Consider the following 26,779-nt stretch of genomic DNA (forward strand, 5'->3'; position numbering starts at 1 on the left):
CCAACTCTCACTATTCAAGTCTCCTATTGTAAATAGATTTCTGAAGGGACTTATGCATTTGTTTCCTCCCTCAACTTTTATCATGCCCCAGTGGCACCTTATCTTGGTCCTCACTAATCTAATGTGTGCACTATTTGAGCCACTGCGCCATTGCCCCCTCTGACTGCTCACCATCGAGACATCCTTTATAGTGGCAATAACTGCTGCCAGTAGGGTGAGCGAGTAACAGTCCCTTTCTTGTCAGCCTCCTTACCTGACCATCTTTCCAGACAAGGTAGTGCTCCGCACTAGCGCTTCTTTTTGCCTAAACTGGTGAAATCTTTCCACTTGGGGTTGCCCAACTTCTATGCTCCTCCGCACCCTTCTAAGGAAGAAGAACATCTCCACCATCTGGAACCCAAAACGGCATTATCGTTCTACTTTCCACCACCACACCAAAGAGTTCCAGGTGGATGACCAACTCTCTGTGGGGTATGTTGGAGCAAAGAAGGGACGTGCTGTGCAGAAGAGGACCATCTCCCGATGGATTATCCTCTGCATAAAGACATGTTATACTCTGGCAAAGAAACAGCACCCTGAAGGCCTCAGAGGTCATTCTACCAGAGCTAAGGCAGCCACCACGACTCTCCAGGGTGTGTGTCCGGTTCTTCAACATCTGCCAGACGGCTACGTCGGCATCCCTGCACACGTTTGCCAAGCATTATTGCCTGGATAATCAGGTGTGTAGGGAAGCCCTCTTTGGCTGTTCGGTCCTACAAGACTTTCCGGTTTAAACTTTTCCGCAGTCTCTCCTCCGTGGATAGGATTGCTTGGGTATTTGTTCACAGGTAAGGAATCTGCAGCTCGATGTCCCTATCAGATGGGCAAGTTACTTGCCTTCGGTAATGCCTTATCTGGTAGCGACATGAAATAGCCACAGATTCCTTACCGACTCACCCATCCTCCCTGCACTGTGGATCAGTTCTTCATGTCAGGGCTTTCCCCTTTAGGGCTCTAGTAGTCTAAACAATCCACCGTTAGTCAACTTCATGGCTCTGTGCTTCTGGCATGGAAAGTCGTGAAGAGTGCTGATGTAAGCGCACCGATGTGGCATCTATATAGACAACACAATGTCACGGAGACGACGGCGACTAAGTCACGCGGAGTTGATCTATGCCACCTATCGGCGCCGGGTGTACTGCTCAAGAAAAATCTTCCGGATCCAGTCTGACGCCTGGGAAGTTCACAGGTAAGATATCTGCGGCTAGATCCTGTTTCTACCAGATAAGGCGTTACCTAAGGTAAGTAACTTGTCCTTCTGACACAAGTACCGTCACAGATCAGATTTAAAATGTAGAAAAATTCTAAAATCAAAAATGTAGCAAAAATATTTTTGTCAATTGTGGATTTTTTTATTGGAATCACCTATTGACAGGAAGGTTTCTGCAAATGCAAAGTCTTGTATCCCAGCACTGAACCACCAATGTAGGAAGCTGGCTATTTATGTAGTGTACCAAATGTAGGGGTACACCATTCAAATGGTCCAGGCAACCCTTCTTGGTTTACAAGGGCTTACTTTGATAATCCCAAGAGCTCTTCTAGTGATAGGGTGGGTGAGCAGCTTAGGCTTATCAGAGAGGACTGTTTAGCATTTGTTGCCCACACAGAGTCAATAAGCAAAACGCACACTCAAAAAGAAATTTGAGACCAATTTAGAAAAATAACACAGATTTGTACATCATTTTAGACATCAAGATCATCAGGATCGGGTAAGTCGTTTCGGAGATAGGAATTTTTGTAGAAATATAAAATACAGTTAAATAACAGTTTTTGAGGTCTGAGCCTTGAACACGGTTATGTTATCCTATGGTAGAAGCATTCACTGCATAGAATTAATGGCAAACGGTTTTTAGGGTTATTTTCCTGGACTTAAGGGGCCTAGGGGCCAAGGTCCAAGAAACCACCAGCAGTTTGTTTTTATCTTCCCTGGAGTGTTGCGTTTGGTAGCCTCAAACGATACACAGTAAATTCAATGGAGAAGTACCTGCTCAAAGAAAGGCTGCAAGTAGAGACTGCGGGGACCAGTCCGGCAGAACCCAAAGTGGGGCTCAGCTCTTGAGGGTCTCTGGTGCACGAAGACAGTTGGTTTATGTGGACCCAGGCTGGTGGCTCGGGTGGAGAGGTGTGTTGTCCGGTGGGTTGCTCTCACTTGGTTTCCATAACCTGGAGAGGGGGAGTAAACAAGACTGCAGGGCCACTCTCAGTGAAGACCTTGGAGATCCTGGTCCCCCTCGTCAACAGGTCGGTGTTGGCGTCGGTGGTGTCCAGGCTGGACACACAACAAGCCATGGTGCTTGCAAGGGGTTCATGTGCCCCGGGTATTGGTGCAGGGAGGCTTCAGGAAGACTCAGCATCTCGAGATGTGAAGCTTCAGGCCTGATTTCCTGGACTCTCGATGACCTCCTGGCAAGTTGCTCCCTCGTTGGACTCGATGGCCAGCAAAACGGTGAACCGGCCAGATGCGGTGGGTGCCTGCAGATGCATGGAGATGGCTCCTCCACTTCAAGGGAGATGTTGTTTGGTTGGTGAAGTACTGGACAGTTCTCCAATGGTTTGGGGAGGCTGTTCAGTGGCAGAACAAGTTGTGTTTTTGCAATTGTCAGGAGAGCAGCAGCAAGGCACGGTTTGATGCCAGTTTTTGTACTGGTCTGAAGTTCTTGCATTATTGGCCCTTCTTTGTCCTTCTTTTGTAACTAGATAGACGTATCTGAGTTCCTTGTGTCACGGGGCACCTAAATGCTGAATTTAGGAGCGTTAAGAGGAGTGTAAAATAGTAGCCAGTGGAATACCTACCCCTTGGGTGACTACACTCCCTATATGACCACTACCTGGGAAGAGTGTGCATAAACCTGACCCAGAGTTCCTAGTTTCACCAAAACAAGATGGTGAAGCCCTTCAAGTGTCAATTTCAGGTGGCCCATCTTAAGGGTGCAACTAGCCTGATAGTGCGACACGCCTCCTGACCAGGTAATTTTCCTACATGCTCCGGTGCCAAATGTGCCCCAGGGCAGGGGGCGGCATTCTCCAGGTCTGGAGGAAGCCGGGGTTGCATACCAAAGGCGGCAGAGGCTTTGAATCTTCTGGCCTTGGTATGCTAATTCGCTTGAACTCCTACTGGCGGGGGTGTGAAACTTTCCTCCAGACCAAGTGTTGGCAGGCTGCAAGAGTCCAGTCAGCCAGCACACTAAAAGACTGGTAGGTTTCAGGGGATGCCTCGAAGGAGCACTATGGGTACAAGTTATAATAAATCCAATACTGGCATTAGTGTGGATTTATTAAAACTAGGTGTTTGATTACCAAACACCATAACTTTCACTGCAGCCATCATGTAGCTGGGTCACTCATAATGACCAGTGACCAGCACATTATTTTGAAATGGCTGCCTAAACACTTGCAGTGACCAGCAATGGAGCTTAGCATCACAGTGGCATATCTGCTCATGGAGATATGTCCTCACTTATAATATAATGCACCCTGCCTTATGGCTGTAAGGCCTGCTGTAGAGGTGACTTACATATAGCACATGCAATATCTTTGGGCATGGCACACAGGTAGTGGGCCATATTGTGTTTTCGAAAACGGTTTGCACTGCCTTCAGTGGCAGACTGCATGCATGCAATTCGTGTGTGGTTCTCTCGGGATGTCATAATACATGTTGCAGCCCTTTTGGACCCTTATTAGTACCCATGCCCTAAGTACTAGGGGTACGTACCATTTACTATGGACTTACAGGGGTGCCAAAGTCCTTGCCAACTGGGTTACAATTGAACATTTTACTTGTTTGAAGGGGAAGAACACTTACACTGAGGGTCTGGTTATCAGGGTTCTAGTGTACTTTCAGTCGAAAAGCATCAGTATTAGGGCATGAAGTGGGGGATGACCATGTCAAAAAGGCACTTTCCTTCAGGGTCCTACTGCTAAAGGATGCTATAGAGGCGCTGCCCCGGACAACTACAGAAGTGAGGTCTACTCTGTCTACTTCCGAATTCCCGGAAACGACAGCTTCCTAAGTCCCATTCTCACCTCGAGCCCCCAAATCAATACATCCGAACAGAACATTTCTGCGTGATGACCCTGCATGATGTCATCCTACTCCTTCAGCAGGGAGACTTTGACAGCTGTCAACCTTGATAATGCCTATTTCCAAATTCCCATATACCCAGTTCATAGGAGATACCTTCTCTTTGTAGTAAGTAGATAGCACTGCCAGTTCAGAGTACTCTCCTTTGTGGTTATTGTGGCTCCAAGGGTGTATAACAAGTGCCTACGAGTGGTGGCAGCGCATCTATGATAGGAGGGCATTCTTAATTTTTCCTTACCGCGACAATTGGCTGATCAAGAGCACAAAGCTAAAGTGTTCATTACATACTCAAACAGTGGTGTCCTTGCTTCACAACTTGGGGTTCACCATAAACACTACAGAGTCCCACTTGCAACTGCTCTAAATAGTACTTTCTAGGGTCAGTTTTAAATGTGCTCACAGGCATAGCCTGTGAAAGTGCCGTAACCTTTCAGCGCCTGCTCCCTCTTTTCCTGCCCAATCCTCAATTTGCATATTCATGCACCTTTTATGAGTGGCGGCCCCTGCTTTGCCATTATCCCTCAAGCAAGATTGCATATGCACCCACTCCAAGAGCATGTCTCAGTGATATCAAGCAGAGGGTCATTAGACATGAATAGCAATGTGCACCACTCTCTGCAATGAGGCAACACTAATAATGTGGTGCAAGGCAGGTATTTTGCAGACCTAGCTCCACAGATTACCATTGCAACAGATGCCACTCTTAAAAAATGGATGCACATCTCCAGCATGCGTATGTTTAATGGGTTCACACGTGGCCCTCCCTTCTTCCTTTTTGGGAGGCTCACTAACAAGTTGTTCCAGCTTAAACAAGTCCTTAATTAAGTTTGACCTGTGGGGACCTCTCAGGCATTTAGAGTTCAGAGCACTACCACCTCATTGGTTTCCAATGAGGTGCATTAGCTGTTAGTTACTAAACTAAAAGGGCTTTTTTTAACTTGCGTTAATGACTGACTGGTATGTACTGTTAAAGAATGTGACTGAAGGCTCCCACCTCAACGACTGAAATGTTTCAAGCACATTAGTGCATGAAAGATGTCAATGCTGTAGAACTACAGTTTCGCGTAAGTAACATATTTCTTTGGTAGGAGGGATAACCTTACCAAAGTTAAAGAACCAAGGCTGTACGTTAAGCAGCCTGAAGGATGGGATGGATTACTTTGGACAGTTAGATACACAGTAGTCTCATTTATCAGTTTTGAGAAACAAGACTTCACAACATTTCTCAAAAGACAATTGTGTTATGAATTTATTCATTCTTCAAGTTAGCTGATTTTCAAATAATTACAATAATCTAGAAGTAGAAGCGTAGTTTTAGAATCGTGAGAAAGACAAGTATTTAGTATTAAAACACAATTCAAACTCATTCTTCTTACTCTTCTTACTTAATGTGAGGTCCCTCCCAAAGCATCACATGCAACTCTGGGACTCTATACATAGCATTAAGCCTGAGATCTGTTTCATAACTGAAACATGGCTCAAACCCCACACTATTCCAACTATCACCTTGGGAATACCTATGGGGTATAAAATTCTCCGCCAAGATCGACTGGAGAAAGTAGGAGGTGGGATCGCCATTGTTTATAAGGATAATCTGAATATTAGGGTCCTAGAACAAATACTGCTACCCACTATGGAACTAATTATTTTTCATTTGAAAGTCAGCCCTAAGATTCACTGGAAAGGAGCCCTAGTGTATCGCCCGCTCGGACCTAATGCTGGGTTCTCTCTAGCTTTGACAGAACTTTTAGCTCCACATATGAAAACGAATGAAAACTTCATTCTACTAGGAGATTTTAATTTTCATGTTGATATTGTAGACCACCCTGACACTGTTGCACTTCTGACAGATCTGGCTTTGTTGGGCCTTCATCTCCGAAGTAGTGGCCCCACTCATTCTGGTGACCACACTCCTGACCTAATTTTTACCACCCTGCCTAATGTTTATTGCCACCCTCCCAAATATATTTACTGGTCGGACCACAAAATGTTAGATTTCTCCTTTCTCCACCTACCTGAACACATCAACCGATCCACCACGCAAATGACCAAACGTAGGCCATGGCATAAAGTCACTCCAGATAGGTTTACCCAAGTCTGGAAAGAGCCAGTCTTCACAAACTTGGACGACATTGAGACTGCTCTCTCAAAATTTGACTCCTCACTGATGGAAGCCATTAACGTTCTGGCTCCTCAGAAAGTAGTCAAACAACCTACTACAGCCAAAAGGGAAGCATGGTACACTGAGGCCCTCAAAATTGAAAAACAGGGGTGCAGGAAATTGGAAAAACTATGGAGACGATCACATAAGGAGGAAGACAAAGATCGCTACTTAACATCTATGACTACCTACTATAAAAACATAAAAAAAGCAAGGAAAGTCAGTCTTACCTCCCAAATAACAGAGGCAGGTAACTCCACTCGAGAGTTATTTAAAATCGTACAGACCTTTACCAACCCTGTAATATGTGAGAGCCCGGATGTCTTTTCTCAAGATCTCTGCAACAACATCTCCCAGTTCTTTGAGGAAAAAATTGAGGGGATATATAAGAAAATTACGAAAGTTAGAGGTCCTCTGGAGAATATGGCTCCCGAGACCCTCCCCTCAACAACCCCTGATAAAATGCTCCATGCAATCCCAGAAGTTACCTTAATAGATTTGACCACCCTTATTGGTAACATGAAAACTGGCTCCCCCACTGATCTGATCCCTGCAAAACTGGTTTCTCCTCTGGTGGAATCATTAGGCCCCACCATTCAGAAGCTTATGAATCTTTCCTTTGCCGAAGGACAACTTCCACAACCTTGGAAAGAAGCGGTTGTGAACCCTATACGGAAAAATTCCACCCTTCCCTGGTCAGAGCTCTCCAACCTTCGCCCTATTTCCCATCTCTCTTTTATTAGCAAGCTGGCTGAGAAACATGTTAATACCATCCTTTCCAACTTCATTGAGGCGACAGGGGGCCTGGACCAATCTCAATCTGGGTTCAGGCCCAACCACAGCACTGAATCGGCCCTCCTATCTGTGACTGATAAGATCAAAATGTCACAGGATAGAGGAGGGTCCATGATACTAGTGCTGTTGGACCTGTCTGCGGCCTTTGATACAGTGTCTCACAACATCCTTCTCAGCCGCTTGCAGGGAGTGGGGATTGGAGGCTTAGTTCTATCTTGGCTGGAGAGTTTCCTCTCAGGGAGATCGCAATCTGTCAGCCTGGGCCCCTATCGCTCCACCTCGAAGGCGCTCACGAAGGGGGTGCCACAAGGCTCATGCCTCAGCCCTACATTGTTCAATGTATATGTGGCCCCCCTTGCTGAGATTGTGCGGAAGTATGGGTTCATACCAGTTTCCTACGCTGATGACACCCAGCTCCTCTACCCTTTCAGCTCCCTTGGTCCTACAGTCAAGGAAAATTTTGCTGAGGGTATGAGGGCAGTGTCACATTGGATGGCCGCAAACTGCCTCCAATGTAACGTTGCAAAAACTGAGGTTATGCTCTTCGGCAGGGCGAGCCTTCTATGGTCTCCTGAATGGTGGCCGCTGGATCTGGGCCCAGTTCCCACATCAAAGCCCCATGTAAAAAATCTAGGGGTCAAGATTGACCAAAAACTGACCCTTAAGGAGCATGTCAATTACATTGCAGGACTATGCTTCTACACCATTGGTCTCCTACAGCGAGTATTTCCTTATCTTCCTGATACCTATAGGAAGACACTCGTGCAGACTTTGGTTACTAGCCGCCTAGACTACTGCAACAGCCTGCTGACGCTAGCAAACGCTGATGCAGTAGGTCGTTTGCAGGTGGTCCAGAATACGGCGGCTAGGCTGGTCATGGGTGTGCAGGCTAGGACCCCCTCTAAGCCTTTGTTGATGGAGCTACATTGGCTCCCGATACGACAGCGCATCAGTTTTAAAATATGCTGCACGGTTCACAAATGTGTATATGGGAATAGCCCCAAATATCTTTCCCAATCTGTTGAACTGTACCAACCCTGCAGTTCGCTTCGATCAAGCAATCAAGCCCTTTTGAAACGCCCTGCAACAAAAAGAGCTAGGCAGGGAGACCGAGCATTTTCATCAGTGGGCCCTGCCCTATGGAACAAACTTCCTACAGAAATGAGGGTAAACATCAATCATTTGGCCTTCAGAAAGGCGTTGAAAACATTCCTCTTTCAGGAAGCATTTCAGTCCCTCTAACGCACCTTGAAGATTACGATCTTTCCCTGGCTAGCAAAGCGCGGAGATACCCCATGGGATTGATTCCAGCGCGATACAAGAAATTAAAATAAAATAAAAAATAAATTCACATTTTGTCTTTTAAAACCAAACAGGCAACATTTAACTATTTTTGAGCATGATTGTAAACACCAAAACTTTATTTAGAACAAATAACACTTGCCTGCACCCACCATTGTTTTCCACTTCAACATATATCTCCATTTTTACAGGATCTTCAAGCCTCACATTAGTGTGGATAGTGTAGACTCTGCTATCTTCTTCCCGTCCATTGTAGTCATTTATCAGTCAGTCAGTCAGCTACCTGATGGCTACTGTTTTATGAGAGGTTTGTGTTGCCCAGTGTCTCATACGCTGATGTCAACATCTCTTCTCATTGACCACTTCAAATTCCTGTTAACAATTTTCACACTGACTTTATTCAGTCCTTATTTATAAGTCTGCTACTTTTTTGCAGTCCTCTTTACACCGTGCTTTGAAGGAATTTTGTAAGCCCGTATTAGGGAATCTTTTACTGTAGTTTATAGGAATCCGTGGAGGTGAACATTTTGTGAGATTCTATGACTGGGTTAGAGTTCCAGCTTTCTGGTGAAGTGCTTGTGATTTGACTGTTGTACAAACGTGGAGGGCCGGCCTCCTTGCCAACTACAGTACATCTCAAACCGACCTGTCCTTGTGACCCCAATGTCTGCTCTAATCCCTCTGGGACCACACCCCACTTACACAGAGTTGAGTCGCTCAATAATAATTTATGACATGTGGGAATCCTATGTTTTTAATAAGTCTTGGTCCAGGGATTGGATATTGGCTCTAAAATGCTTCCTTTTATGGAGCTTATGTTCCTCCACGTGTCAGAGGGGAACAGTTTTTGAATGGATCTAAAGACTGCAGAATTATTTTTCCCACTCCTCCAAGGGGAAAGATGTTGATTTAAAAAAAAAATATATATATGTATATATATATATGTATATGTGTATATATATATATATATATATATATGTGTGTGTGTGTAATTACAGTTGAATACAAAATGACATTAAGAACAATAGGATATCACTAACTATACAAGGAATCGTAAGGGTCTTTGGGTATATCAGCAATCCATTAATTGAAATTAATTCTCTTGAACAGAATATGGATTAGGTGTACAGTATTAAAGGCTTAAAAAGCAGACAGAACTGATTGAGCAAATTGCAGAAAATTACTTGCTGGCTGTTATTTCACTTGACATATTTCTGTGGATTTTCTTTTCAATAAACTTCTTGCCAACAACCTATATGCATGTCCAGCTATCTCCAAAGTGATAAATTCAGAATGCATTTAACTCAACCCTGTGCCCGATCTACCAAACTGCCTGCATCACACAAGTAGGTTAGACCTTTAATGTATTCCATGTGCTTGGATTCCATCTGAACCCGGCATTGATCCGATAGTATGGTTAATGATATGCCCTAGTATATGAATTAGCATTGGCATACTCCTCCCTATTTTATGAATGTCCTAAAGGAGACCTGGGATGCTCTCAACCAGAAGTTGTTAGAATCAATTTAAAACTTGTTTTGTAGTTTTGTGTAAATCCTAAGCAAGATTTCCCCGAAATGTTAAAGCCACCCTTTCCTTCATGGTGAATTAAATAGGTTGTACTATTTTTTGTTTGCATCATTAGGTTGTTATGAAACAGAATGCTGTCATAGAGCACTTGAAACAGAAAAAAACACTGTCTCCGGCAGAGCGAGAGGAAAATCAAAGGTAAGAACTCTCTGCAAGCATGGAGTCAGACATATAAATACTCATATTTACATGAAGTAACAGCTTGAGTCCTATAATGAAAACTTTCACTAGTATTGGAACAGTTTGACAATAGATTTTTTCCTTTTGAGAATCCTTTAGTATTTCCAAGCCTTTGCATACACGGGTGGTTGCATGATTTGAACGCTGATGCTGGATTAGTGTTGTTTAGGTGGGTTCTAAGAGTCTTTCCCAGTCCATATATGCACTGGGCATGCCTATTAACTTCTATGAGGGATCTTTCAAGACTTCACTGGGTTGTTTCTCGGAGCGAATCTCCATTCATTAATGGTCTGTAGTTGAAAGGCCGAGTAATACTCCTTATTTCTGGAAGTACATTTCTCTGGTTGTACACTGATCTACAGAGTGTCTGTAGAACTATTCTGAATGTGCCCTTGTCCCACAGAAGTGTCTTGACCAGTTTGTCAAACCTTAACTAAGACTCAAGATCACAAAGGGGTATTTTGGAGTACATACAATAGCCTTTGACAGAATGATCATTTTGAAAATTGAGGCTTTCCACATCAATGAGAGGGGCATTCTCTGCCACTGCTCCACATCTACCAGAAAATCTTGCTGCACCACTTCTACTATCTTATTAAAGAAGTTGAGCCTAGTTGTTGCCACCACTATTCCCAGGTATTTAAACCAGTCTGCGGAAGTGTCTATGCTGCGACTCATCTCTCTCTTCAGGGCAGTCCCGATCTAGTATAATATGGATTTATTCCAAATGATGCGATATCCAGAATATTTCTCAAAGCAGCGAAACACCAACAGGGTGGCTGGGATCGACATTCCAGGGCTCGTGGGATAAAGTATAATGAAGTCCGCATATAGACAGATCTTTTTTGGCTCCCCCATTTTTCCTGGCATCCAGTAATTTCCGATCTGATTCCGACCTAGCAGGCTAACGGTTCTATGCAAAGGGTAAAAAATCAGGGCGGAAATCATGCAGCCACATCTGGTGCCACAATGAAGCTCAAATGAGTCCAAGTACTCCCCACTTACCTTTACTAAAGCTGCTAGTGCATTAAATAGCACTGTCCCCCATTCACAGAAATTAAGGTCGAGCACAAGTCTCTTCAATATCAAGAGAGTGTCTGATCAATTAATGGAATCAAACTATTTTTTGTGTGTCAAATGATACGTTGACCAGTGAGTCAGATGCTTCTTTACTAACCAAATGTGTGTAAGCGTCTACAGTTAAGTAAGTCTTTATTGCTTGATTAATTAAAATCTTAGCAGTCCATACAGTTATAAAAAACACATATTTAGCACAATTTCATATTTCCTTAAAAACAAGGTTACTATTTCTAAAAGAAGGGTTTAACTGGTTAAAAGTACATGTAATAAAATTATAGTGAACTTATTAGTTTAGGCAAAGTCTGAATGTGATTCCCGGGCTTAGGTCGTCGCCTGTGTCCATAGGTCTAAATGGTTGATTGTTGGGTCGTGGCCCGCTAGTTTTATTGTCTATGCGGGGCGGGAATCATATACAGACACTTGGCAGGAGGTCCTGGACGCAAGTGGTTGGCTCGGTTTCTGCGCCTAGTTTTGTTAGTACTTCTTTCATAAAACAAACAAAACTGCAAATTAATCTAACATTGGCCCCATCAAAGCACACCTTCACTGCCTGTCTACAGGACAGGATCTGCATTTAATTTATATGTGGCTTTAGCAACATTCTCCTCTCCCAGTCTAGTGACTTGCAGACACACAGAAAATTCAACACATCTTCTTTGGTTTCTCCATATAATCTGCACAGAGTCGTTGAAAATGAGCATTTCCAGGGGGCATGTGGGTTTTAACAGGTAAAATCCCCATCCTCATTGCCAATAAACTTTCCTTCAGAGTTCTGGAGAAGCTAGTGCCTAGGTACAATTGTTGTGAGCATTTTGAATAACTTTGGATCACAAACCAGCCATGAGCCTTCTTAGTTAGATCTGCTTGATCTTCTTCAGTGGAGACAAGTTTTATCGACTTATTGACCAGGTCTTTGATATTGTTAAAAGGAAGGCCAGATTCCCAGATGTTCTGTAGGGCTAACACGCTGATCCATGATTGAAGATATGGAAATCATGCAGCCACATCTGGTGCCACAATGAAGCTCAAATGAGTCCAAGTACTCCCCATTTACCATTACTAAAGCTGCTAGTGCATTAAATAGCACTATCTCCCATTTACAGAAATTAAGGTCGAACACAAATCTCTCCAATAACAAGAGGGTATCTGATCAGTTAATGGAATCAAACTATTTTTTGTGTGTCAAATGATACGTTGGCCAGTGAGTGAGGTGCTTCTTTAACTTCATCTAACCATATGTGTGTAAGCGTTTACAGTTATGTTACCCCGCCCGGTAAACTCTATCTGATCATGGTAATGACCTTCAGAAGGTGCATTGTTTTTTTTAGCCAGGATCTTAAGCTCAATATGTTTAAACGAAATGGGACTATATGAGTCGCAGGCGATTTTTAGTTTGCCTGTTTTATGTATCACCATAATTGTGGTGTTGCCTCAAATCAAAGGGTAAACTTCCCAACTCCCCATCCTCTTTAAACATATTAAGTAGGCTTTCACCTAGGGTAGGGGCCAAGCTTTTGTAGAATTCTATTGTATAGTCACTAGGCTCAGCAGATTTCCAATTATGCAACAGTTTTATGGCTTCTTCCAGCATGTCCCTGTCCTCTCCAACTGGCGTTAGCATGGTCAGTTCCCTAAAGAATTCTGAACAGTCCTTTTATGAGGCAGTCTTTCTAGTCTTGTAGAGCTTCTGATGGTAACTTGCAAATGCCTGCGCAATTTCGGTCATTGGTAAGCTTTGTACCATTTTCCTGTATTATTTCCCGAACCCATCTGGCATCCTCGTCTCCCTAGGCAGGCCAATAAACGATTGTCTTGGCACTGAACTCATGCAGTTGCCTAGGTACTGTTATCTACCTTGTGAGCTGTGTTACGGTATTCAGTCTCTCAGGGTCACTAGTTGTGCTAGTGTTTCTTCCATTCCAGATGCTAGTTAGTGCTCAGGATTTGTCCCTTATGCTCTAACAATTGATTTTCGCTGCATCTCTTATGTTATGCAACTAGGTTGTGGGCCTTGCTTCTGAGGACGGTCTTGTATGCTTTCCACAGTGCTATGGTGGAGCCAACTGTATCCTAATTATCTGTGAAATATAGGATAGAGTCTACTAAGAGCCCTCCACTGACTTTCTTACCTTGCAGTTCCCAGGCATCCAGTGCCACCCCTGCCTTACATTTGTCTTTTTCTGGCCAAATGTAATCCTTTGGGGTAAGTGATCAGAAATGCCCCTTTAATCACAGCCATCTCAATTACCTGGATGAAAACCTAATCCAAGCATTAGAAGGACCCCTGAGTGCCAAAAAAAACCTGAGACTATGGGCTGCCACACATCGGCTAGGCCCATATATTTAATAAGTTGTGCTATGCCTGTGAGCCCAGTAGGTGGATTCTGCCCACAATGATTTCCTGTCAGCCCCTCTAACAACCATATTATTGGAATCAACCCCACATTTCTGTGTCTGTTTCAAGGAAAAATGGTCCTACTTTACTTAAAACATTCTTTTGGAATTCAGGTTGTGCATAAACATTCAGGATCTACATGGACTTCACCATTTTTTTTTTTTGTACATATCTTTTTATTGCAGCAAAATAAGTTGTACAAGCAGGACACATATGCCATTTCATCCCTTGTCTGTCCTATCTATGAAACTCCGATACATATGTCACACAGCCATTTAGCTCACAACCCGGAGGTCGAGCGGCGCAGGACAGGAACGGAGATAGTTACGACCCGATGAAGACAGCATTGTTCAGTGACAGTCAGTAATCCAGTAAATTGCAGGGCTGCTTTTCTGTCCCCCCACCCCTCCCCATTTCCGCAATCGCTTAACAACCCAACTAGCCCCTCCCCTCCCTCCCTAAACAACAGCTCCGTATCCGCCCAACTCACCCAACCCCCCTCCCCTAGTCTTACCCCCTCCATCCCTCCCACAGAACCCCCCCCGCACCCCCCACCCCAGGCGTGCCAGAATACCACCAATGCAAGCTTGCATCTGCCCCGATCAAGCCAGACCTTAATCAGACCAGCAGGAGGAATCCACAAAATTGTCAGTCATCGCACAGGAAGTAGGGAAACAAGGGAGGGAGGCTAGGCCAGCACCACCCCAGGCGGCGACGCCGCCGGTTCAGGACTAGGCGCAGGGCTTTCCTCATCATCCAGGTCTAAAAGTGTGAGGTCTAAGACCATTTGTTCCCAGGCCCTGGCCCGCCCCAGAGCAGTGTCAGTGCCCGCTCGAAGTGCAGCCTGCAAACGGAGCTCCCCCTCACACCGGGCCCACTTTTTAAGTTCAGCCTTCCATCTTTCTACCGTGGGGCCCTTATTAGCTTTCCATTGGGATGTTATGGCCCGTTTCGCTAAAAGCAGGCCCAGGTCCAGAAACTTGCTAGTAATTTTGTTCTTTGATGTGTGTGGGAACCAGTGTAGGATGCAGTGTGCCATGGTGAGTTGCAAGTCCCTCTCCGTAACCTCCTTCAAGCAATCCACTACCTCCCGCCAGAAGGGACTTAACTCCGGACAGGACCAGAACATATGGTGGAAATCAGCCAAGTCCGCCGGGCACCGTGGACAGGTCGCCGGGTGGGTCGGGAAACATTTATGCAGTTTGGCAGGAGTCAGGTAGGCCCTATGCAGGACATAGAAGTGCACCAGCTGGAACCTAGCGTTGCGCGTCCCATTCCGGGCCCGTTCCACTATGCTAGACCACGCCTCTTCCGGGATCTCCGTCATCAGGTCAGCCTCCCATTTTGCCTTCAGAGACAGCAGCGGAGGGATAGCCTCCGAGATCATGCGCCTATACAGGCACGTAACAGCTTTAATCGTCCCTGCCATCATCACCACGTACTGGCATCCTAAAGACAGTGGCGGTTCCATCATGCCCGTTTTCCAGTGCTTGCGGATTGCTGCTGTCAGTGCCGCATGAAGTAGGAAGTCCCCCGCCGGCAGTTCAAAGCGATCTCTTAGAAGGTCAAAAGGCAGCAGTATACCATCCTCATAGAGGTCTCCCATGGACTTCAGCCCCAGCAGGTCCCAGCTTTCCAACCGGTGCCATGAGCCCCCATGCGGGAGTGCCCTGCACAACCTGATCGGGATCTCAGGAGCGTACGGGACTGCAATACGGCCCCTCCTGAGATACCGATTCCAGCATTTCCTGGCCGTCGCAAATTCCTGGGTGAGGTGAAAATCTCCTATCGGGAGTTTCAGAACAATCTGGGATAGTACCTGGACCGGTCCCGCCGGCTCCCCGGACCCATCCTCCTCTCCCCTGGCTCTCGCGACCCACTGTGTCAGCCATTGCAGCTGAGCTGCCAGGTAGTATAGTTCGTAATCTGGCACCGCTAGCCCCCCTTCTGCTCTAGGGCAGAGAAGTGTATCATGCGCCACCCGACGCCTACCCGCCCCCCACAGGAAGCCGATCACCATTGTCCGCAGTCGGCGGAAGTAGCTCACCGGGATCCAGATCGGGAGTGTCCTGAAGAAATAGAGCAACCTCGGCAGGGTCACCATCTTAAGGAGCGCCACCCTCCCCATTAGTGACAATGGGAGCGTGCTCCAGAAGTCGAAGTTCGCCCTAGTGAGTCTGAACGCTGATCCAATATTGCCCTCAAGGATGTCTGCCTTATCATGGAAGACCGAGGTACCGAGGTAGCGCAGGCTCCTCTCTTCCCAAGCCACTCCGTCTATGGACTGCGGACTCATTCTACGTGGTCGGGCCGGGAACAGGTAGGACTTCGTCCAGTTCACTCGGAGGCCGGACACCCTGCTCAATGATTCTAGAAGTGACCTAGCCCCTCGCAGTGAGGCGGCCGAGTCCGCCAGAAACATCAGCAGGTCATCTGCATACAATGCGATGTGGTGGACCTGACCATAGACATCCAATCCCTGATATGCCTGTGCCAGCCGGGCTCGCGCCGCAAGGGGTTCGACCGCCATGGCGAATAACAGGGGGGAGAGAGGGCACCCCTGACGGGTGCCCCTACCCACCGCCCATCTTTCCGAGACAATTCTACCAGTCCGGACCCTCGCCGTAGCATTCCGGTAGAGCAGTGAGGTCCAATCTACGAAGTCCTCGCCCAGTCCCATTGCGCGCATGACATGGAAAAGGTACGGCCACTCCAGGCTGTCAAAGGCCTTCTCCATGTCAACTGCGAACACCACCGCCTCATCTCAGTCATAGGTGTTAGCCTCCAAGACTTGCAGGAGCCTTCGTATATTGAGCGCTGTGTTGCGGGTCGGGATGAAGCCCGACTGGTCCGCGTGGATCAACTTGGACATATGGGGGAGCAAGCGCGACGCCAAGATTTTACTCAATATCTTATAGTCTAGATTGAGCATGGATAATGGGCGATATGCCGCCCTGTCCCATGGTTGCTTGCCCGGTTTTAGTAATGGGCCGATAAGTGCTTTCCTAGTGGTTTCCGGAAGGCCACCCGTCCGTTTCGCCTCGTTGTACAGCCACGTCAGTCGGGGCGCCAGGAGGTCGACGTAGGTGAGATAGAACTCCGTGGGGAGTCCGTCAGAGCCCGGCGTCTTGTTCCTCGCCATACTCTTAATGGCGACTCTCACCTCTCTCTCCTCTATTTTACTCCCGAGTAGCTTCGCACCTTCCGCCCCCAGCTCCGGCAAGTCCAGCCCCTCCAGGAATCCCTGGAAGTCGTCCACTGACGGTAGGACCCGGCTGCGGTAAAGCTCCGCGTAGTAGTGGTGAAATATCTCATTGATCCCCTGCTGATCAAATCGAGCCACCCCCGAGTGATCCCTAAGTTCAAGGATGACCGAGCTCCGATGGGCTGGGTTGGCCAGCCAGGCCAAAAGAGCCCCAGTTTTATCATGCTCCGAGTGCGCTCGTGTGAGATAGGCCTTGTAGTCGAAGCACCGGAGACGCTCCACCGTCGCCGCCACCAGCTCCCGTGCCTCAAGTAGGGCCTCGTGAGTGTCCGGTCGCTCAGGCCTCGCTCTCTCCAGCACCCGTAGTTTCTCGTCCTCCCGCGTAACGTCCGCCAGTAACGTCCTCCTAACTCCCGACGCCGTCGCCATACAGTGTCCCCGCACCACCGTCTTGAAGGCGTCCCATTCACTCGCGGCCGATCCCGCGGTGCCCGCATTGGTCTGAAAGTACTCTTCGATGTTCGAGGCTATTGTGGTTCGGAAGGGCTGATCCATCTAGCGCCTCTGGGCGCAGCTTCCAGGCGGGGATTCGCGGGCGACGCTGCGACCAGCGCAGGTGCAGAAGAAGCGGGTTATGATCCGAGATCGTGCGCGTCAGATACTCACTGTTGCATACCTCTGCGTGCACGTCCTGGGAGCTCAGGAAGGCATCTATGCGGACGTGTAAGTCGTGAAGGGCGGAAAAAAAAGAGTAGTCCCTATCTGACGGGTGGTTCGCTCTCCAGGAGTCGACCAAACCCCATTGGCATTGCCAGGCAGAACGCGCAAGCGCCAGTTTGCCAGCCGATGCATTTGGCAAGGGGGGTGCGATCTGTCCAGTGCAGTGTCAGTCACGCTATTGAAATCTCCTCCAAGGAGCAATGGTTCCACTAAGAACGGGGCCAGCTTGTTGGACAGCAGGGAGAAAAAGGCAGGTTGTTCAACATTCGGGGCGTACAGGCAACCCAGCGTCAAATCCCTCCCATCCAGTTTTCCTCGCACCATAACATACCTCCCCTTCGGGTCTATCAGCTGTTGTGTGCATTGAAACGGTACCCCCGCCCTTACCCAAATGGCCACCCCCCTAGCATAAGCGGAGTAACCAGTGTGGTAGACCTGCCCCCTCCACCTTCGTTGCAGCGCCTTCCCCTCCTTAGCTAATATGTGCGTTTCCTGAAGGAAGGCGAAATGAATGCCTCGCCTGACGAGATAGGCGTGAATTTTGTGGCGCCTATGCATGGTATGCATCCCTCTTACATTCCAGGTGAGACATTTGTAGCCTAAGTCGGGTCCCATTGCAGATCCCATCGAGCTTCATCCACCTTCGCAATGACCCCCCCGGCACGCCCAGGTCCCGCCCCCAGCCCCCCCCTAAACAGACCAAATAAACTCCCCCAACTCCCATACCCCAGGACAGACAACCAACGTGGAATCCCCATCCAAACACTAGCAAATTACGTGTATCTCAACAAAAGCAGGCTAGGGTGGCCAGTATGCCGACCCAAACAGGGCCGAAGCTCCCTGCCCCCGCCTCCCCCCTCCGAAGACGTCAGGAGCCCCCCCCCCAGCTCAGCCCCCCCCCCCCGCCCGGAGACAGGGCCCAAGAGGCATCCGCATCTCACCACAGAGTGCCTGGAGGCCGGTTCAGCATACAGCCCCGTACCTTACATATGTGTCCATGGGGCACCAGTCCGTGTCAGCCAAGGATACCATCCGCTGTTTGGGGTGTCACCACCGGCAGGTCCGCTTCCGAAAGATCATGTGCGCTGCTGGAGCTGGGACTGAGAGCACCATTCTTCGATTGCTCCGATGCACTGCTAGACGGGCTGGCGTCCCCCTGGCTGATGGCCACTACTGCCAGCACCGCCTTAGCTCGTTCCTGTTGCCACCCCGACGGGGAGCCAGACCTCCGCGTCGGTGTCGTTTCGGCAGAGCGTCTCCCAGGCGAGGGCGCCGGGGGTCCATCCGCTCCGGACTCCCCCCTGGTATCAAGCCAGCTCCAAGCCTCCTGCGGCGTGAGAAAGAAGTGCGTGTGCTCCCCAACGACGACTCTCAGCCGAGCTGGGAACAACATGGCATAGGGCAGCTGCAACAACCTCAGTTTCCGTTTGACCGCCATGAAGGATGCTCGCTGTCTCTGTACATCTCTGGTGAAGTCCGGGAAACCCATGACCTTGCTGTTGTCAATGCGTAAGTCCGGCAAGTCTCTGGCCCTCTGGAGAATATGGTCACGGTCTCGGAAGTGCAGGAGTCGCATCACAATCGGTCGCGGCGGCGCTCCTGGTTTGGGCGGGCGCGCCGGGACTCTGTGGGCGCGTTCCAGGGCGAAAAACGGGGAGAGCCCCTCCGGAGCCACCGCAGCTCTCAACCAGCTCTCCAAGTAGGAGACCGCATCCCGACCCTCCGCTTTTTCCGGGACACCCACGAGGCGGAGGTTGTTGCGTCTGGAGCGCCCTTCGCTGTCCTCGGCCCTGAGCTCCAGCACCCTAACTTTCTGCGCCACCTCCGCTAGCGATGTTCTCAGAGTCGCCACCTCCCCAGGCAGGTCTTTTAAGGTTGTTTCCGTGGTCGTGACTCGCTCCTTCAGCTTCCTGTGATCATCCTTCAGGAGGGATAGGTCGGTTCCGATGGCGTCCATTCGCTTTTCAAGGGCTTCTCGCGACGCCACTATCGCCTGCATAATATCCCCCAAGGACGGATCCCGTGAGCGGGTCGAGCTCCCAGGGCCAGATGACGGCACGTCGTCCTCCATGGCATTCCCTGGGTCATCCAGTTTCAGGGCTTCAAAGCCCTTCTTCTTGCCGCCCCTCGCCATTCTGTTGCGTGGCAGATCTCGAACATCCCTCCCGAGTGCCCCAGGGAGTTGAAATACCTTCAGCCGCTCCTCCTGCCTCGCCGTAGGCGCACGGCACCCCTCCGCACCACCGCTTCCCTCACCAGTCGGGGCACCAGGTAGACTGCCGCCTCAGAGAGCAGGTAGTATTCCTTTAGGGACAAGGGCACCCGGGTCTCCACTCCTGCCGTATGACGAGTCCCTCCCCAGGGAATTGCAGGAGTTCCAGCGCCTCCAAGCGCAAACCTCAGGTCAGCTGCAAACACGTGTGTGCACAATGGCTCACCGTCTCTGGTCGGGTAGAGCGCCCGCCTCCCAAGTAGCCCGGGGACCTCCCCGAAGCAATCGGCTGGTTCTGTAGGCTATGCCCGTGTCCCTGCCTCAGTCCGCTCCTCGCCAGCCAGTGGGGGAATCAGGTGCCGCACTCCCCAGGGCCCGGGACACCGGGGCCCCTCTCCCCTCAGCAGGACAGGTCTCCGCAGTCTGCAAAGCCCGGGCAGCCCAGTCACGCGGGCGGCGCCATCTTGAAGTCAGGCAGCTCGCCGTGACATCGCCCTCAGTGCTCCCCGATCCCGCAATTGCAAGCGGTGCCCCTTACTTCTCTCCACGTTGAGGGCTTCCGCCGGAGCGCGGGTGATGTCTCCCGCCTTCCCGCTCTTCTCGCCTCCGCCCCGTCAGGCAGCGCCGGTAGGGACAGCAGCCGCCATTTTAGGCGCTCGCCACCTCGGCAACTCTGCTCCGCTCGGCGAGAACTCTCAGGCAATTGCAGGGCTTCTCGGGGGGGGGGGGCGCAAATACTTCCCCAGCGCTCCCCAGACCCTCACATGCGGGCACGGGGGGTCGAGGTCCGAGCCAGGGGTCAGGATACTTGGTGGAGCGAGGCGGACTCGGAGGAGCTCCGGAGTCCCGCTTCCAGCTACATCGGCGTCCTGGCCACGCCCCCCTACATGGACTTCACCATGTACCCCATATTTCCACACACATCCCTCTGGGTCTATCCAGGATTTGGTGATGTGGAAGACAGGGTTCTTTCGCTCCATAATGACTACACTTCTATGGTAGTTTGGTCTGCCCTGTTCCCATGATGCACTGGGCCAGGGACAGACTAATTTGCATATAGCCAGGTTCTGAGCTGCCATGGGGCAGTGAGCTAAATAACGGTGATGGATCAAGCCCTGATCTTTGGACTGGGTAAGAGTGGTCTGCTTAATTCAGACACTCTGTTCATCACCACCCCCTTTTCTGAATCGTTTTTGGCATGAGTCCCTTGCTCACTGCTCCATCAGGATTCAAGCAAGCCGGGCCGACGAGGCTGAAATTCCAGAAACCGGTCCCCGGTAGCTTGTATCCTTTCTGGTGAAGAATTGGCTTGGTAGTTTGGTCTGCCCTGTTCCCATGATGCACTGGGCCAGGGACAGACTAATTTGCATATAGCCAGGTTCTGAGCTGGGATGGGGCAGTGAGCTAAATAACGGTGATGGATCAAGCCCTGATCTTTGGACTGGGTAAGAGTGGTCTGCTTAATTCAGACACTCTGTTCATCACCACCCCCTTTTCTGAATCGTTTTTGGCCACTATAGGTGTGGCAGGGTATACTCAGACATGAGTCCCTTGCTCACTGCTCCATCAGGATTCAAGCAAGCCGGGCCGACGAGGCTGAAATGCCAGAAACCGGTCTCCGGTAGCTTGTATCCTTTCTGGTGAAGAATTGGCTTGGTAGTTTGGTCTGCCCTGTTCCCATGATGCACTGGGCCAGGGACAGACTAATTTGCATATAGCCAGGTTCTGAGCTGGGATGGGGCAGTGAGCTAAATAACGGTGATGGATCAAGCCCTGATCTTTGGACTGGGTAAGAGTGGTCTGCTTAATTCAGACACTCTGTTCATCACCACCCCCTTTTCTGAATCGTTTTTGGCCACTATAGGTGTGGCAGGGTATACTCAGACATGAGTCCCTTGCTCACTGCTCCATCAGGATTCAAGCAAGCCGGGCCGACGAGGCTGAAATGCCAGAAACCGGTCCCCGGTAGCTTGTATCCTTTCTGGTGAAGAATTGGCTTGGTAGTTTGGTCTGCCCTGTTCCCATGATGCACTGGGCCAGGGACAGACTAATTTGCATATAGCCAGGTTCTGAGCAGGGATGGGGCAGTGAGCTAAATAACGGTGATGGATCAAGCCCTGATCTTTGGACTGGGTAAGAGTGGTCTGCTTAATTCAGACACTCTGTTCATCACCACCCCCTTTTCTGAATCGTTTTTGGCCACTATAGGTGTGGCAGGGTATACTCAGACATGAGTCCCTTGCTCACTGCTCCATCAGGATTCAAGCAAGCCGGGCCGACGAGGCTGAAATGCCAGAAACCGGTCCCCGGTAGCTTGTATCCTTTCTGGTGAAGAATTGGCTTGGTAGTTTGGTCTGCCCTGTTCCCATGATGCACTGGGCCAGGGACAGACTAATTTGCATATAGCCAGGTTCTGAGCTGGGATGGGGCAGTGAGCTAAATAACGGTGATGGATCAAGCCCTGATCTTTGGACTGGGTAAGAGTGGTCTGCTTAATTCAGATACTCTGTTCATCACCACCCCCTTTTCTGAATCGTACACTTCTATTGAGGCATTTAGAATTGGTACCTATCAAGTAGATTACTTGCAAGACTGGACTAGATCTGGTGCTTGTCTGGATGTATTTTCCCCCCACTTCTAGTTTAATCTTGTTAGCTAGCCCAATAACATTCTATGATAATATCCTAATGTCATCCTTCCCAGACCTATCACTCATCTTTGGGAACTCATGGTTGTCTCCTGAAGCGATCCTGCCTCCACTGCATATTTGGTTAATCTGCATCTGTTGGTGTATACTCTCATACATTTTGCACAGAACAACCCCAACTATTAAATATATGTGGGTTTAATTACAAGAGGAACAGAGGAATGCTTCTTACAAGCAGATGTTATAACGGGTGCAATAAAAGAACCATGCCTGTCCAAGCTACCAAGTGTCTTGCAGCAGGACAAAGAACATTTCAATCACCCTCTCGAAAAAAAATAAAAATGGGTTAACCAAGGCTTGAGGTGTATGAAATCTCTTCAAGCACTTGGATATGTGAAGAGTCTCGTAAATCCAGACTCATTATAGTACTTTGAGGCTAATGGCTTCTAAAGAAATAGCCCAATGGGATGCCTTTAAGGTGGTGGTGTGGAGTTATTGTATTAGCCAAGCTAAGGGTGTGAAGAAAATATTAGAACATGATCTAGTCAGGGAGTCGAGACAAGGTGGTACCTGCGTGAGCGGCTGTGCCAATCGCTCCCTGCTGCTCGGATCAGTGTGAAGCAGGAAAAAAAGATATCCCTTGCTGAAGATTCTAAAATTATTTAGATAAGGACTTACTCATTGCATTCCTGGATCGTGAATATTTGGCGAGCGGCCAAGGTAGCAATTGTGGCTGCGATGACAGCAGGCGAACAAAGGATCCGCCGAGTGCTGCCTCTTTCCTTGCTTCTGACTACGGGTTGGGTAGGAGCCGCCGCTGGTGGTGCCGGGTGGTTTGCGACCCAAAGCTGCATCAAAGGAGTGATGTCACCAAAGACAAGCCGCTCAGCTCGGACCAGGAACTGCGAGCCCAATGTTACAGCTGAGACACCGGCATCCCCTTACGAAAACAGAAGCATGATCCTGCAGCGCGGCAAAGTGGGGAAGTCAGGTGGCAGTGTCGGCTTTACTAATGCAAATTCTTAAACATCCCTGAAGGGAAAACAAAATGTGAACACCTCTAAAAAAGGAAACGTGAAGGAAACCTGGATAATGTTAACTGGGGAAAAACAGAGCTACAGGAGGAAGGTACTTTACAGCATCAAACACAGACTCAGTTGCAATCTCTGCAGCAGCAGCCGAGTATCATCAAATTTTTCCCCACCATGCTGATTCTGGACGAAGCCATGGCAAATCCTGATGGGGAACGAAATGGCGTGAATGAAGGTATTAATAACATGGTCAAGATTAAGCCTGGCACAGATGGTCCTTCAAACAAGAAAGAAGCAACACACACGGGTCAAATGGGGCCAACTAGTGTGCAAGTAAGCCGTAACCCAGATTGTGTTCCAGTGGAGGGGCTGATCAATAAGGACAATGTAAATTGCAAGAATTTGGGGCTACCAATACAAACGCCCTCAAGTAAGGTGATAGGGCATCATCATTTTGCCCAACCATCGCTGGCGCAGGCTATGGACAATTTGGACACCAGCACATTAAACAGAGGGGCAACAGGGCTCAAAGGGCTGGAAGACTCCCTGGAAATGGGGGAAACATTCTTCTCATTAACTGATGACTCTAAATCTGCTCATCTGACTCAGAAATTGGGAATAACGCTCAGCTTTCCAGCTCTAGCCTTAATAGCCAGCTAGCAGGTCCTTGGACTGTGGTTAGAAGGAAGCGGCTTTCCAGGGAAAACAGAGACCCCCACTCATCTGAGCCTTCCGTGGATGAAATCGCGAGGCGGAATGTAAATTCTGCATTGAAATGGGATTACTCCGCAACAACACAGAAAGTTGATTCTGATCCCTCGGGCAGGAGGAAGTATCCAGCAATGCAAAGACAATACAAATGGAAGAACCATCCCTGAAATTAATCTATGAATCTATCAAGCAACTACAAGAAGAGACTCGACTGGATGGAAAGAAAAATCGAGTTGCAACTAAAAAGCATCAGGTGGTGGTCAGAAAGAAGACACAGGCTTGTGTAGACATGAATACAAGACCATCGTCTGCAGAAGAGCGAACAACAACCTTAGAAGTTGAAGTAGCTAGGGTGCAAACCCAGGCAGAGTCGGAAGGGGCACAAATAACAGATATCCAATGGAAGTTGGTAGACTTCGAAAATAGGCAGCAGGGAAATGATCCAAGAATTCTGGGTATCAAAGAAGGAGTAGAGGAAAATGATATTCAAACCGATGCCCTGAAACTATTGAAGGGAGCCTTTCCGGAACGCCAGTGCTGGAATTGGGACCTAGAAATCCAGCCGGTGCACGTTTTCCACTGACCCTTTAAAAGCCAGGACAATTAAGCAATGGAGAAATTCCGAAGCCAAGAGCAATTCTAGTTTATTTTGGGAACTACTTGCTCCGGGAAGAAGTGTTTACAAAAGCACGCCCGATGCTAAACGAACATAAGAGGACCAGTCTTTTTTTGTAAGACTGAATTTTTGTCATCTCACCGTGGAGAGATGGTGGAGACTCAGACAGTTGATACCCATGGCGAGTTCTGGGTGCCAAAACTTACCTGATTAATTTGGCTGGCCTGAAAATTATATATCCAAACACCACAAGAGTTTTTCCCCCTGAAATCCAAGAAAAAGAGTACATGAATAAACTGACACAGAGAAGGCGAAATAGCTCCTCTCGTTAGAAAGGTCGCCTCAGATTGGGAAACAGGAATTTCTGTGTCATATTTAGAGGCTATGGTTGGGATATCTTTAAAAAATAGTTATAAATAAGGTGGTGAAGGGGCCCCAGCAGTGACTCCATCACTTAGACATTTCCGGTCTGCTTGTCTCAGTGTAGGTGGAGGGAGGGGGAAGGGATGTTCCAGGGGCAAGGGGTGTGGGTAGGGGTTATGTGGCGGGGCTCCCAGTTGGGTGGACATAGGGTAGAAAAACAAAAAACACCAATGCATGAGGAAACCAAAGAGGGTGAAGAAGGAAGGGAGAAAGTTCTAGGTCAGTCTAAGGAAGCACAATCAGTGTAGAGATAGCGACAATAAATGTATGTGCACTAAATGACCAGGTAAAGCGCCGGAAAATCAAAGAACAGCTACGCATGGTGCATGCTGACGTAGATAGTATGTATGCAGGAAACTCATGTTGAGGGGAGTAGGAAAAATGTATTAGAACAGTTGGGGATTCAACTGATAGCATACACTACGCAAGGGACCAGAAATAGCGGAGTAACTATTCTGGCCCGGAAGGGAGGTATATTATTTATAAACCAAGCAACCAACAGATTCAGTCGCTGGGCAGTAGTGGAGTGTCAATTACTGGAGTTCAAATTTACTCTTTTCTCAATTTACGGTTCCACAGATGGTGATCCTGACATCTTTGAATTTCTTAATTCAGAGCTCACTGAATGGCCTTTGCCAATCATATTGTGTGGTGATTGGAACATCAGTAGCCTCGGTGAGATTTGAAATGGGGACGCCAGTAACTATAATGGCCTAAAGAAAAAAGTGTATTGTGCCCTTATACAACTGATGCAGGATAATGGGCTTACGGACGTTTGGTCGCATTTAAAACCCCAGGAGGATGGTAGTACATATTTGACAGCCCCACATAGGGCAGTAGCGCGCCTGGATTATTTGCTATTCACACATCAATAATTTAAGGTATGCACTATCAAGAAACTGCCCCGGCTCATGTAGGCCCACGATCCGTTGGTATTAGAAATTATGACCGCAGAGGCTGATATACCACAACGCACTTGGACTTTTGAGAGGGGCTTGCTACAGGACCCCGAATATATTACCCACATTAATAAATGGCTGGAAGATTTTCTAGAGTTTAATTGGGGAAGTGCTAGGTGCGGGGTAGTGTGAGATGCACTAAAGGCCGGGATTAGAGGAGAAACGCTGAGCTTTTCTTTTAATCGGAACAAGAAGTCAGCTCATCACCTAAAATGGATATTCGAGGCATATGAGCTGCAGATTGCACACTATGCATCGATGGCCACCTAGTGTTGGGCCCGGATGTTTGCAGGTTGTTTTTGTTGTAGAAAGTCTTTGGAAATCACGGGATAGGTGACTCCTCCTTTGGGTGATACTGTGCATGGGCATCGGCTCCATCCCCAGATTGTTTTTTTCCGCCACCGGGCTCGGATGTGGTTCCAGCGCTCCGTGTTGGAACCGATTACCGTCGGCGCAATCCTCATCGGCTTCAAGAAACTACTCTAGAAGGCGTTTTCCTGTCGACACAACTCTTCGAGACCAAGAGAGTCCATTCCGGTCGTAGACTATGGCCTTCGGGCACAACTAGGCCTCGACTTTAGCTAATGGAAAGGACGCCATTTAAAAGGTGTCCTCAATGTGGGTCGAAGTTT

General features: G+C 48.5%; 1 protein-coding gene across 5 annotated transcripts in view; it reads left to right on the plus strand.

Annotated features, from left to right (window-relative positions):
- The window catches only part of BPTF (bromodomain PHD finger transcription factor), a 1,855,127-nt gene that overhangs the window by 1,508,208 nt on the left and 320,140 nt on the right, over positions 1-26,779 (plus strand). For all 5 annotated transcript variants that reach the window (XR_013598794.1, XM_078654332.1, XM_078654328.1 and 2 more), the window contains exon 25: positions 10,024-10,106. Coding sequence is in view for 4 of the 5 variants with exons in the window: in XM_078654332.1 (XP_078510458.1) it covers positions 10,024-10,106 (83 nt within the window). In the remaining variant the exon portion in view is untranslated. The remainder of the gene's footprint in view (positions 1-10,023; positions 10,107-26,779) is intronic.

The sequence above is a fragment of the Lissotriton helveticus genome, chromosome 7, assembly GCF_964261635.1.
Source record: "Lissotriton helveticus chromosome 7, aLisHel1.1, whole genome shotgun sequence".
Classification (NCBI taxonomy): domain Eukaryota; kingdom Metazoa; phylum Chordata; class Amphibia; order Caudata; family Salamandridae; genus Lissotriton; species Lissotriton helveticus.